Source organism: Apis dorsata, unplaced genomic scaffold (genome assembly GCF_000469605.1).
Source record: "Apis dorsata unplaced genomic scaffold, Apis dorsata 1.3 scaffold_83, whole genome shotgun sequence".
NCBI lineage: Eukaryota > Metazoa > Arthropoda > Insecta > Hymenoptera > Apidae > Apis > Apis dorsata.
In genome coordinates this window covers 75,752-87,528 of record NW_006263381.1, presented here as the reverse complement: position 1 = coordinate 87,528, position 11,777 = coordinate 75,752, and the positions used below count along the sequence as shown (strand labels likewise).

Sequence of the window (11,777 nt, the reverse complement as noted above, 5' to 3'; positions counted from 1 at the left end):
GGTGGAGAGAGTTTCGAGAGCTTCGGCGAGCTCTGGTACTCTGGTGTGGCAGGAAATCGTGAAAAAAGAGACACAACGTGTAGTGGCGCGACTGCGCCCCGCAATACTCAGTCCGATTTTTATTTATCATAGTTTACGAGCAGCTTAATTCGCGTTAGCTACCATGCACGCGTCGATTTAGCATCAGACAGCCGGTAGCTGCCGGAGATACGCGCGCGTTTGTGCTAACTCCGAGGTTTCTTAAATCATCAATGAAACAGTGATCCTTATCATTCATCTTATTCTCACGTGAGGATCGAATTATATGAAATCATTGTTTGCATATTATATTTAGTTCATTCGACGAGATTTAAAATTATTTAAACGGATTGTTTATCGTTTTAGTAAAATTGAAAGAAAAAGAAGAAATATTTTCGGAATCGAAGGTGTGTGATTTTTTAATAAGTGATTTACTAAGAATGTTTTATCGAATTTTAATAATTTATAGTATTTTTTAGTTTCTAATATCGTTATTTGTGTTTTTTGTAACATCTTTAAGTGAATATCGTGCAATGATATATGTTTCTGAGACGTAGTTGCATATAATTCCATATTCAAAGCGTAGGTTAACGCCGAAGGATCTTTTATTTTTTTCCCCCCAGAATCGATTAGAATTTTACAATGATATTCATGGCTCTTTAATATTAAATCTTTTCTATGTTTATCAAAAAGAAAGATTATGTTTTTTTGTTTAATAATGAATTTATTATATAGTAGTGAATAATATATAAATTTTACATTATTTGAAACAATATTATCCATGGCATATGTAATTCTGAAAAAGTTTTATACATATAAGTATTTATGTCTGAGGAAAATATATTTTAATTAAAGAATTTTAATACATTTTAATCTATAATTTTAAAATAATGTAAAACAAGTTTTATTCCATATATAATAATATCATCGATTTAAAATAGTATTTTTCTTTCTTTAATGTATTTATTCCTCGATCAGTAAGTACACAGTCTCGTTTTAAACAAACGAACGACAGTAATGAAACACTTGCGTTTGTTCGAACACTTGATATTTAAAATTGTTTTTCTTTTTTTATTATTATACACATATTTATTTTGATATTTTATCATTATTTATAATTTTTATTTCCTCATTTTGAAGATAATCGTGGATTCCCTAAAAATTAAAATGATCATGGATGAAAGTTGAGAAAATGTATCGCAAATATATATATATTGCATTGTTTTCAGTACGCTTTATTAATCATCGAGTAATGAATTCGTGAATCTAAATATAATATACATATAGTTTCAGTTGTGAGTGATAATCCTTTGAAAAATATGGGTATCTCTCTTTTTTTAAATTTTTTAATTAATTTATTAATTCTACTTCTAATTGTTATTCTCATAAAAACTCAATTAAATCATTGTTGAAAATATCATTACGATGATGACAATGATTATTAATCGACTAGAAAGTTCAAACAACTATCCAGTCGCATATCGAATACATAATCTCACGTGCACTTTCACTTTTAGACACAATTCAAATACAAAAACCTAGAGAAGCTGTTCACGGTTTACCAAAGGAGGATTCAGTATGGTTATCTGTCGCTTTTTGTTCTCTTGCAATTGGCCCTCGGATTCACATATTGCTTGATTCTGATAACAATGGTAAGCAAAATAGAATGTGAAATAATGAGATGCTTCGCTTCAAACTAGGTATTCCAATTGAAATCCATGAATTTCCTATTCGCCAACTAAAATAAATATATTAATTAAATTTTTTTCTTTTGTATTTAATTCTGTTTAATTATATAAAAAAATTATATGAAATAATACAAAGTTATGATGAAGTCATAATTTTATGTAAATTTAAATAACATTAAGATTTATTTGTTAAAATAAATAATAATGAAAAATAATATTGTTGTTAATGTATAAAACAATAATATATCTTTCGTTATTTATTTTTTTATATAGAATAATAAATACTAACTGAGTAACTTATCGAAATTAATTATATAATTTTTAAATAATATTATTATCATTATTCTTGGAATTATTTCTAGTACAATTTGATCATAAGCGCAATTCTTATTGAATCGATAATTTTTTATTGGAGCGATCAAATATTTTAGTTCTATTAATAGATTACAGTATATATATTATTACTAGTAGATTACAGTTATTTACTTGATTAAAAATACATTTTTATCATCAAATATTCAAATAAAATATTCAGTAAAAAAGACAAAGAAAAAGACACTGAATGTATTCTATTTTTTTTTTCATAGGTCAACATTGAGAACTGCGTACCGGATGTGGTGATCAGCACTTTAGTGAGCGCGTTATTCTGTCCAGTGATTGCACTTTCGTTCAAGTCAAAGATCATTATTAGAAACACTTACCTATCGGTCATATTATCCTGTCTGATCGTGGTATTATTAGCAATTGGGGACTTGGCTGTCCCCTTCTATTACACTCTATACAACGATGAAGCACCATCGATAAGGTAACGTTGATAAGAAAACAGAGAAGTTCCTGACTAATCGTGGCAAGGCCACTATTTAATTATCGTAGGTGAACTTCGTCAATTTTTTGTTCGTTTTATAACTGCGTTTTATATTTTATTACTTACTTCCTTGAAACAACAATTATGAAAAATCGGCGAACCACTCATTGATATTATCTCCGTTCATGACGGGAATAATTTTGTAACAGGTTTCACAAGATATTTCCCTAGACGGTCGTTTTCCGTTTAAATTTTAATTTTGCGATTGTTTCTCTTTTAAATAGATTTTTAAAAAAAAATAAAGAAGCTTGATATTTAATATTGTTATTTTGCATTATTTTAACGAGATCAAGTTAATAAATTTTCCAAGCTATTAAATTTTCTTATGTTATTTATTTATTTTTTTTCTATTTTTCTTGTTTAACATATTTTGGTGGATTTTGTTAGATTCTTTTTTTTTTTCAATTTTTTATGTAAGAGGTGATGAACGTAAGATAAATATTATAGTCAATATACAGATTAGATTAATGTGTAATTCTCATTAGCAGATTGCATTTAATAATAAGTTAATTACGAGTCATTTTTATCTTTCCTGCTAATTAAAGCGCAACTTTGAACTTGTGATCGTTTATATAACATGTGTAATTGCATTTATTTCTTTACAGACCTGCATACGCGACTCACGCGCTCTTGGCATGTTATGTCTTTCTACCTCTCACGAAAAATTTACATGCTCTCATACTCGGAATTACGACTACTACATGCTACTTAGTCGCTTTATCGTTAATCACTTATAGAAATTCATTCGATTTTAGTACGAAGGTAAAATTCTTAAAATCGAAAATTAATTGTAAAAATATTTTTTATAGAATATTTTTAATGGAACAATGTTTAAAAATGTATAATAAAATTTCTAATTAGATTAATCTTTATTTGATTGTTAAATTTGAATTTTCTTTACGAATCTTCTAGATCATTACGGACACGATATATTTTGTTTGTGTGAATGGTTTGGGACTCTATTTTAGATTCATGAATGAAATTGTTACAAGACGATCATTTCTCGATCATCGAAAATGTGTGGAATCAACATTGCGGTTGAATTATGAGAAAGATCAAGAAGTGTGTAATGATTTTACTTTAATAAACAAAAGTTAGAACGTTAAACAATACAATGATATTTTTAAAAAAATACTAACAATTTTTAGGAACAACTTACACGAAGTATATTACCACAACATATAGCTGCGAAGATAAAGAAAGAATTTAGAGATATATTTAAATTTTTAGAAGAGCACAAAAAACCTCCCAAACCATCTAGGTAAGTTTTTGTATCTCTGTGATAATTAAATATCATTGATTATAAATACATAAAATTATAATACAAATATTGTTACTTGCTTTTCAGTGACTTATGCGTCGAAACCCATAATAATGTAAGCATTTTATATGCCGATGTTGTGAATTTTTCTGGATTGACTGTGACATTGCCAGTGCGGAAACTAGTAGAGACATTGAATGATTTATTTGGTAGTTTTGACGAAGCTTCCGAAAGGCACAATGTTCTGCGTATCAAATTTTTAGGTGACTGTTATTATTGTGTAAGTGGAGTACCGACACCAAATTCTCAACATGCGAAAAGTTGTGTGGATTTAGGTAAATACGTTTTAAAAAATATATATATATATATATAATATTCTATTATATATATATTCTATATATATTCTATTCTAATATATAATAATATATAATATCTATTTCTTGCATTTTTATTATTTATACAATTAAAAATTCAATTTGTTTATATCTAGGACTTGATATGATAAAGATAATTAAAGATGTAAGAGCAAAAGTACGACGTGAAAGTGGTGTAGATGTAAATATGAGGATAGGAGTTCACTCGGGCAATATAATATCAGGAATTCTAGGTGTGAGCAAATGGCAGTATGATGTTTGGTCACGCGATGTTGTTATAGCTAATAAAATGGAGCAAACAGGGAAACCCGGCAAAGTTCATATTACGCAGCAAACATTGGATCTCGTAGATGCCAACGAATATGATTGCGTTCCGGTGGATTCTTTGAACGATGAGGTTCTCAAAAAATATGGGATTCGAAGTTATCTTATTACACCTTCGATCCCCGACGATTTCGAATCTCCGACTATGCAGGTGCATATTTCCCAGTGGCGTAGGAAATCCGAATGAATTAACGAAAATAAAAAATTTATTTATACTTAACAACATTCGAACAATCCCTACGCCACTGACATATTTTTTTAATTATTGAACGAATTTCCGTCGAGTCTTTGACGTATCGTTGACAGGCGAACCTTGTTGCAGAACAGCGAGAACACCTTGACAGTCATGACTCCGTCCCCTGAAACCTCTCCGCTATCTAATACGCATTACGTGAAATTCTATGTACGGTCCAGTACCAGTATGACTCCCAGTGCGAGAAACAGTAGACGACTTACTGCCACTATAAATAATCATGTTGGCGTATTCACCAACACATGTAGACGACGTACACATTTTATGGATTCCTGTTTGCGAGATTATCATCTAATGCTTAAAACTGCAGATGCAGAGATGGAACATGCTATTAAAAAAATGCCTTTAACTAAATGGAAGTAATATCTGTTTTTGATTTGTTTAAATTTTAATATTTCATCAATATGAAAGAAGATATCAATTTTTGAATAATTTTTTAGACAATGGTGCAATTGGAAAGATATGAATCCATTATTTTTAACATTTCAACAATGGAGTTGGGAAATACCGTTTTTAAAGCAACCTGATCCACTTTTTAAATTTTATATTAGTTGTGCTCTTTTTGTCTTAATTTTTATGGGACTCATTTATCTGGTACCTACATTTTCTCTTTCCAAGTATGTTTTTTCATAAAATTCATAAAATTTTTAATTAATGATATAATTGAATTAAAAACATTTATAAAGTCTTATTAATTTCTAGATGGCATCTGAGCACAACGATTAGTTATTCTGCAACAATGTTATTTTTAATCGCTTTAATGCCAATAGCTTGGATGCATTTCGCATGGAACCGATATAAAGATCCGCATGATGAACATGAAGGGCAGGTTCCGCATCCTCGAAATAAATTATTATGTTTCTTATATCAAACTAGCATAAAGGTTAATATTTTTATTTAATTTTTTACATAATTTTTAAATTATTTAACATTTCCTTATACTTTAGGTTGTTTGGAGTGCATTTCTCAGAACAGTTTTATATTTGGTAATAACGCTAATGTTAGCAGCGTGTGCCATGTTTGATATGATTGTAAGTTGATAATGAATATAAATATCTTATTAAGTGTTATTAACTAATATATACAATTATTATATTATTTCAGTTTGAATGTAAGAATGTTAATGAGCTTACAAGTAATAATGTAACATTCAATGTAGTAGAACCTGGCACTTCGAAAATTGATTGCGTAGCTACACCCTGGGTAAGATTGTTTAGTAGGTACTTGAATGCTGTAGATTTGTTTTAGTTTAATTTCTTAAAATATTGAATATTATTTTTAATTTTAATAATTATTTCTAGCAAATGACACAAACTTGCTCCTTGGCTATTTTGACGAGTTTTCTGTTTTTAAGACTCCATTATATCTTAAAATTAGTAATAGGCATCATAATAGTCATATTTTATTCATGGAATGTTTGGATATATCGTTCAAATTTATTTCAGGTAATTTTAATAAGCATTTTTTATTTCTAAATTAAATTAGCATCAATTGTGATTTTTTGTGATTTTATTTATAATTTGTCTCAGTCAGGCGACAGATGGAATCCATATTTAGAACCAAGACTGGCTCACATTTTAAGCATAGTTTTTCTTACTTTTTCTTTACATCTGATAGATCGTCAGGTAAATCTCATTTAACAAATTATTATTATTACATTTAACATATTATTTTTCTAATATAATATATGTTCATATATATGTATATATATATTAACTAAATTAACATTTATTCAGGCAGAATATTTGAATAGATTAGATTACTTATGGAAACGTCAATTAACCAAAGAACAAGATGAAGCATTCCATACAAGAAATGCTAATAAATTTTTACTTCGTAATATTTTACCAGAACATGTTGGTAAGTTAATTTTTAATTAAAATTAAAATTAGTATTAGTAATTCAATAAATTATAAATGAGAAATTATATTACAGCGGAGTTCTACTTGAATATGAATAGAACAGTAGAAAATGAGCCCTATCATGAAGCTCATAGTAACGTTGCTGTAATGTTTGCTTCATTAACGGATGTATCCATCGATGAAAGCAATACTTTGGCAGTCTTAAATGAGATTATATGTGAATTTGACAAATTGCTATTTGAGCCATATTTCAATCGAATTGAAAAAATTAAAATTGCTGGTGAGTAGTTAATCAACAATATTTAAAGTGAGTAATTAGATAACAATATTTAAAATTAATAAAATTAATAGAATCAAAAATATATAGAATAAAAATAATATTACAATTATTTTCTAGGCACTACTTATATGGCAGCTTGTGGATTAGAAGCTAGTCGACGCGATTCAATGCGTAGCTCAGAAAACAAGGAAAATATTAGTGATAACGTGGTAAAAGTGATGGCTCAATTTGCAGTTGAAATGATAGCAGTCCTAGATAAATTGAAAATGAGAACTTTTTACACATCCAAACCTTACAGGTATATATTTACATTATGAATTATTAAACTATTTACTTATTTATTATAAAATATATTATTTTAGATTGAGAATTGGAATATCACATGGTGAAGTTACAGCTGGAGTAGTAGGTGCTCAAAAACCGTTATATGATATCTGGGGCGATGCTGTGAACATGGCGTCGAGAATGGATACAACAGGTGTTCCAGGAAAAATACAGGTATTTTTAAAGTTAGATTTTTATTTGAAAAATATATTTTACAAAGATAACATCTTTTTATATAAAAACTATATCTATTTATACAGATTACAGCAGAAACTGCGGCTGTTCTTGAACAACAAGGTGTCAAGTGCCATCTTCGAGGAGATACGTATGTCAAACCAAAAGGTTTAGTCACAACGTATTTTATTGGTATCGACGATAATCGACAACTTCAAAGAACAGATTCTATCGAGGAAACCAGTCTGTAATGGAAATACTAAATTGATTTTTAATCAATTATTTCATCGTAAATCGAATTGACTGGAAGATTGAAAATGTGAAAAATGAGATAATAAATATCTAAATGAACGCACAGAGAGATAGGAAAAAACCAAAGAAAATCTAAAAAACCAAAGAAATTAAAAAAAATAACGCAATCAATGATTGCATCATTATGGAATACCTCAAATTATTCAATTGAGTTTATATGTGAAATATGCTTGCAATCATATGCTATATAAGCTAAATTATCAACAGAATGATATCATTAAATTATAAATAGAAGAAATCAATTTTAATAGAATTTTTTTTTTATTTTTTAAAAATTTTACTCAATCAGTATATAAATGTTAAGAATAACTTTATACATTAATGCATTTAAAATACTTCCTCCTCTCCCTCTCTCTCTTATTGACATTTTCTAATTTGTAAAAATATTAATTTACATATAAAATGTGATTTTACATAAAAATTTATGTAAAATATTATTATTATTATTATAAATTACTTTTTTATACATTCAAACAATAATGTTTGAAAAATGTTGCTCTAAATAATGAACAAATCTATAAAAACTATTAAAAATATGTCTTACAATTAATGATAAAAATCTTTCTAAGAATAATTTCTTGTAAATGCCAATTTGATATATAGCAATTCGAAAGATAATAAAAAAAAAATAAACATTATTTATATTGATTCATGCGAATAATAATGCTGTATATGTATTACATTTGATTCATAAAAATAATAATTAGTTCAAAATATTAATTAATACAGTTTTACTAAGATCATGACAAGAAATGAATGTTTTGAAAATTAAGATATGAATATATTTTTATTATGTCCTATAATAAAATTATAAAAAAATTTTACAATTGAAGATTTTTATAAATTTCTCAATCTTGAAATATTTGGATGAATTAAAATTTTTTTTTTTATATTATTTATATATAACAAATTTTTGTTTAAATATGATATGTGTAATGATATCATTGTAATTGTTTCTATAGCGTAGTTTTCATAAAAATTTTTAAAATTTAAATAATACAATTATTGTTACATAAAAATTTTATACGTAAAAATATTATTATTTAAATATAAATATTATTAAATATTATTATTGTAATAAATCTTTCGATTTATTACAATTTGTTTATCAAATATTATATTTTAATAAGTAAATTAATTAATATAAATATAAATTCATCCTAGATCGTGAATTTTGAATGGTAAAAGATTCATGTTTAATCAATTACAAAAATAATTCATGTCACAATATTTTTATAATGATATCTAAATATCTAAAATATTTTTAAGTCATTATAAAAATTATTTTAAATTTCTAGAGAACAAACATGATAATTTTTTAAATATATCATTTTTTTCTAATTTATGAATTACATATATGTTAACTAAGTTCCTCAATTTGATTATAAGTGATTATAAGTAAAATTTATTTTTCTATCAATATATTATTAATGTAATAAGCGCTCATTTGTTTCTTTGTAAATATTTTTGTATATTATATTTTTTAAATATTAAAAATAATGATCAATATAATTTATAAATAGAATAAAATATTTATTATTATATATAATATAAGAATAGTTTATAAACAAATATAAAAGAGCATTATAACAAATATCTATATAATTTAATAAAAATTTTACGATACTTAAATTTTTATATTATTTTTAATTCTTTTTTTGTTGTTATTTTTTAATATTACATATTTTATAAAAATATTTTCAAAATTTCAGATTTTGAAAATTGCTTTCTGAAATTCTTGAAACGAAATCTTGTAATAAAAAATACAACGATAACTAAAGATATTTTGGACATTTTTAAAGATATAATGGAATAAACAAGAATTAAAAATAGTGGAAAAATAAGTGACATTAGAGTATATTTAATGATCATATACATGCATTTAAAAATTTTTTTTTAAACTATTAGAATTATTCTAATTTCTCGATAAATAGCTATGAAAATGGTTTCACATATGTAATGGCATTTTTTTTAATTCGAATAGGCATATTTTATTTATCTTGATATAATTTTGTAAATAGAACAATGTGTATATTGTGACAAACAGTAACGAAGTGACGACTATATTCATTTAAACTTGGCTTAGGCTTTATCGATTTATACGTAGTTTTAGAGCTTCACATAGTGAACTCTATTTTATTTCGTTCATTTATTCATATATTCGATTTATTTCTAACAAGAAAATATAGATCGACATATGTAATCTTTGTAAAAGAAATTATTAATTTTTTACGAAAATTATATAATTCATTTTGCAAACTAATTATCTTGTTAGTCATTTTATTGACAGTGGTGGGATACGAGAATAGATAACAATACTTTATCATCTTTGACATTAGAACTGTCATCATTCTTCGTTTATGTGATTTTTAACAAAACGTAAGTTCTCTATTTTAAATGTTATAAATCAACGAACAAGAGAATATGCATATCTTATTATTACAGACGGTGTTTTCTTAAAATCTGATATATTCAGAGAAGTGTACATAAAAAAAGTGATTTTTTTTACGAATGTACCTTGGTTAATCAGTGAGCGATTAACCTCTATTAAGGAGGTTACTATCACGTATAGAATAATTTTCAATATTGTTAATTTTTTTTAAATAACACAAAAGTTAATATGGATATTGGATTTTCATCATACCACAATGGTGGTCCTACAAGAGAACAAGATTTTGGTAGGCTATCTCAGACCATTGGTACATCTATTTTGAAGATATCTCAAAATGGTAAGTGAAATTTATTTATTTGAAAATATATTTAATATTCATTTTAATTTATATTTAATAGTGTCTTCTATGCAAAAAATGGTCAATCAATTGGGCAGCTCTACAGATTCTCAAGAACTACGAAATCAATTGTAAGATTTCATTTAATAATATTTTGTATAAATAATATTCAAATATATATTTTATGATTTTGTAAAAATGATTTTTTATATATATTTTAGACATCAAATACAACATTACACACAACAGCTGGCAAAAGATACTAGTGTACATCTTCGAGATTTAGCTATATTATCTAATAATTCAGGTTCTACTAGTCCTGGAGAACAAAGACAACGTAAGATGCAAAGAGAACGTCTACAAGATGAATTTACAAGTGCATTAAATTCTTTCCAAGTATGTTTGTAAATATGCTTTATTTTTATAACAATTTATATCTTTATATATAAATTCAATTTTTTAGGCAGTGCAAAGACTTGCAGCTTCCAAAGAGAAAGAAATGGTTAGAAGAGCCAAAGCAAGTGCAGGTATTACTCCATTTGGAGAAAAAAAACAAGAGACATTAATAGAGTTACAAGATAGTAGAACTCAGAAACAAATTCAGCAACAACAATTACAAGAAGAACAAAATTTGCGAATGTTGGAAGAACAGGAAGCCAGTATAAGACAGTTGGAGGTATATTTTTGCATTCTAATAATATCTTATTAATTTTTTCAATCAATATAATAATGAATATATTTACAGAATAATATTAGTGATATCAATCAAATTTTCAAAGATCTTGGTACTATAGTATATAATCAAGGAGAAGTTATTGATTCTATAGAAGCATCTGTTGAAAGAACAGAAGTATCAGTCAATGAAGCTACTTCACATGTTAGACAAGCAAGTATATATCAAAATAAATTGCGCAAGAAAAAATGTATATTAGTTCTCATTGGAGCAATTGTACTATTTATATTAATTGGAATCATTGCTTGGCAAAGTTCTTAAATATTTTATAAAATGAATAAAATGATAAAGATATAGTTGCATTTTAATTGCAAGATACCATATTTGGTATATATATATATTTCCTGAAAAAACTTTTGATTTAATTAAAATCGCTTTATAATTACAAAAAAAATATAGTACTATAGAAGTGTAGTACTCTGTGAAAACGAATGTAACAAAAAAGACTTGCATCATACTGTATCTTATTAATAACATTTTCATAATTGTGATAATAAATGGTGCAAGATTTATTTTACAAATAAAATGTGCAATGGCAAGTCTAAGACTGCCCACTCCATTTGTACGTTTCATTACTCAT

General features: G+C 26.1%; 2 protein-coding genes across 7 annotated transcripts in view; both read left to right on the top strand.

The window, feature by feature from the left end:
- Positions 1-7,941, top strand: part of LOC102672290 (adenylate cyclase type 2-like) — a 12,856-nt gene extending 4,915 nt beyond the window's left edge. For 2 of the 4 annotated variants that reach the window (XM_006611093.2, XM_031508321.1), the window contains 19 exons: positions 1,536-1,670; positions 2,294-2,511; positions 3,177-3,333; positions 3,484-3,633; positions 3,720-3,832; positions 3,920-4,167; positions 4,323-4,681; positions 4,853-5,142; positions 5,224-5,400; positions 5,486-5,666; positions 5,731-5,814; positions 5,888-5,986; positions 6,085-6,228; positions 6,313-6,408; positions 6,520-6,643; positions 6,719-6,925; positions 7,043-7,223; positions 7,288-7,423; positions 7,510-7,941. In XM_006611093.2, the coding sequence (XP_006611156.1) occupies positions 1,536-1,670; positions 2,294-2,511; positions 3,177-3,333; positions 3,484-3,633; positions 3,720-3,832; positions 3,920-4,167; positions 4,323-4,681; positions 4,853-5,142; positions 5,224-5,400; positions 5,486-5,666; positions 5,731-5,814; positions 5,888-5,986; positions 6,085-6,228; positions 6,313-6,408; positions 6,520-6,643; positions 6,719-6,925; positions 7,043-7,223; positions 7,288-7,423; positions 7,510-7,674 (3,264 nt within the window). In that variant the 3' untranslated portion in view covers positions 7,675-7,941. Of the gene's footprint in view, positions 1-6; positions 426-1,535; positions 1,671-2,293; positions 2,512-3,176; positions 3,334-3,483; positions 3,634-3,719; positions 3,833-3,919; positions 4,168-4,322; positions 4,682-4,852; positions 5,143-5,223; positions 5,401-5,485; positions 5,667-5,730; positions 5,815-5,887; positions 5,987-6,084; positions 6,229-6,312; positions 6,409-6,519; positions 6,644-6,718; positions 6,926-7,042; positions 7,224-7,287; positions 7,424-7,509 lie in introns of those variants that run through there. The other 2 variants (XM_006611094.2, XM_006611095.2) reach the window with 2 other exon arrangements.
- Positions 7,942-9,666: 1,725 nt separating this feature from the next.
- Positions 9,667-11,539, top strand: LOC102671932 (syntaxin-7). Of its 3 annotated transcripts, none has more exons than XM_006611091.2 (6): positions 9,667-10,114; positions 10,348-10,464; positions 10,526-10,595; positions 10,686-10,860; positions 10,928-11,140; positions 11,210-11,539. In XM_006611091.2, exons 2-6 carry the CDS (start codon positions 10,356-10,358, stop codon positions 11,456-11,458), a joined length of 816 nt encoding a protein of 271 aa, XP_006611154.1. In that variant the 5' UTR covers positions 9,667-10,114; positions 10,348-10,355; the 3' UTR covers positions 11,459-11,539. The 3 variants fall into 3 exon arrangements, with proteins under 3 accessions (XP_006611154.1, XP_031364200.1, XP_006611153.1); XM_031508340.1 differs by having other exon boundaries at positions 9,668-10,114; positions 10,185-10,464; XM_006611090.2 differs by having other exon boundaries at positions 9,668-10,114; positions 10,181-10,464.
- Positions 11,540-11,777: the final 238 nt, after the last annotated feature.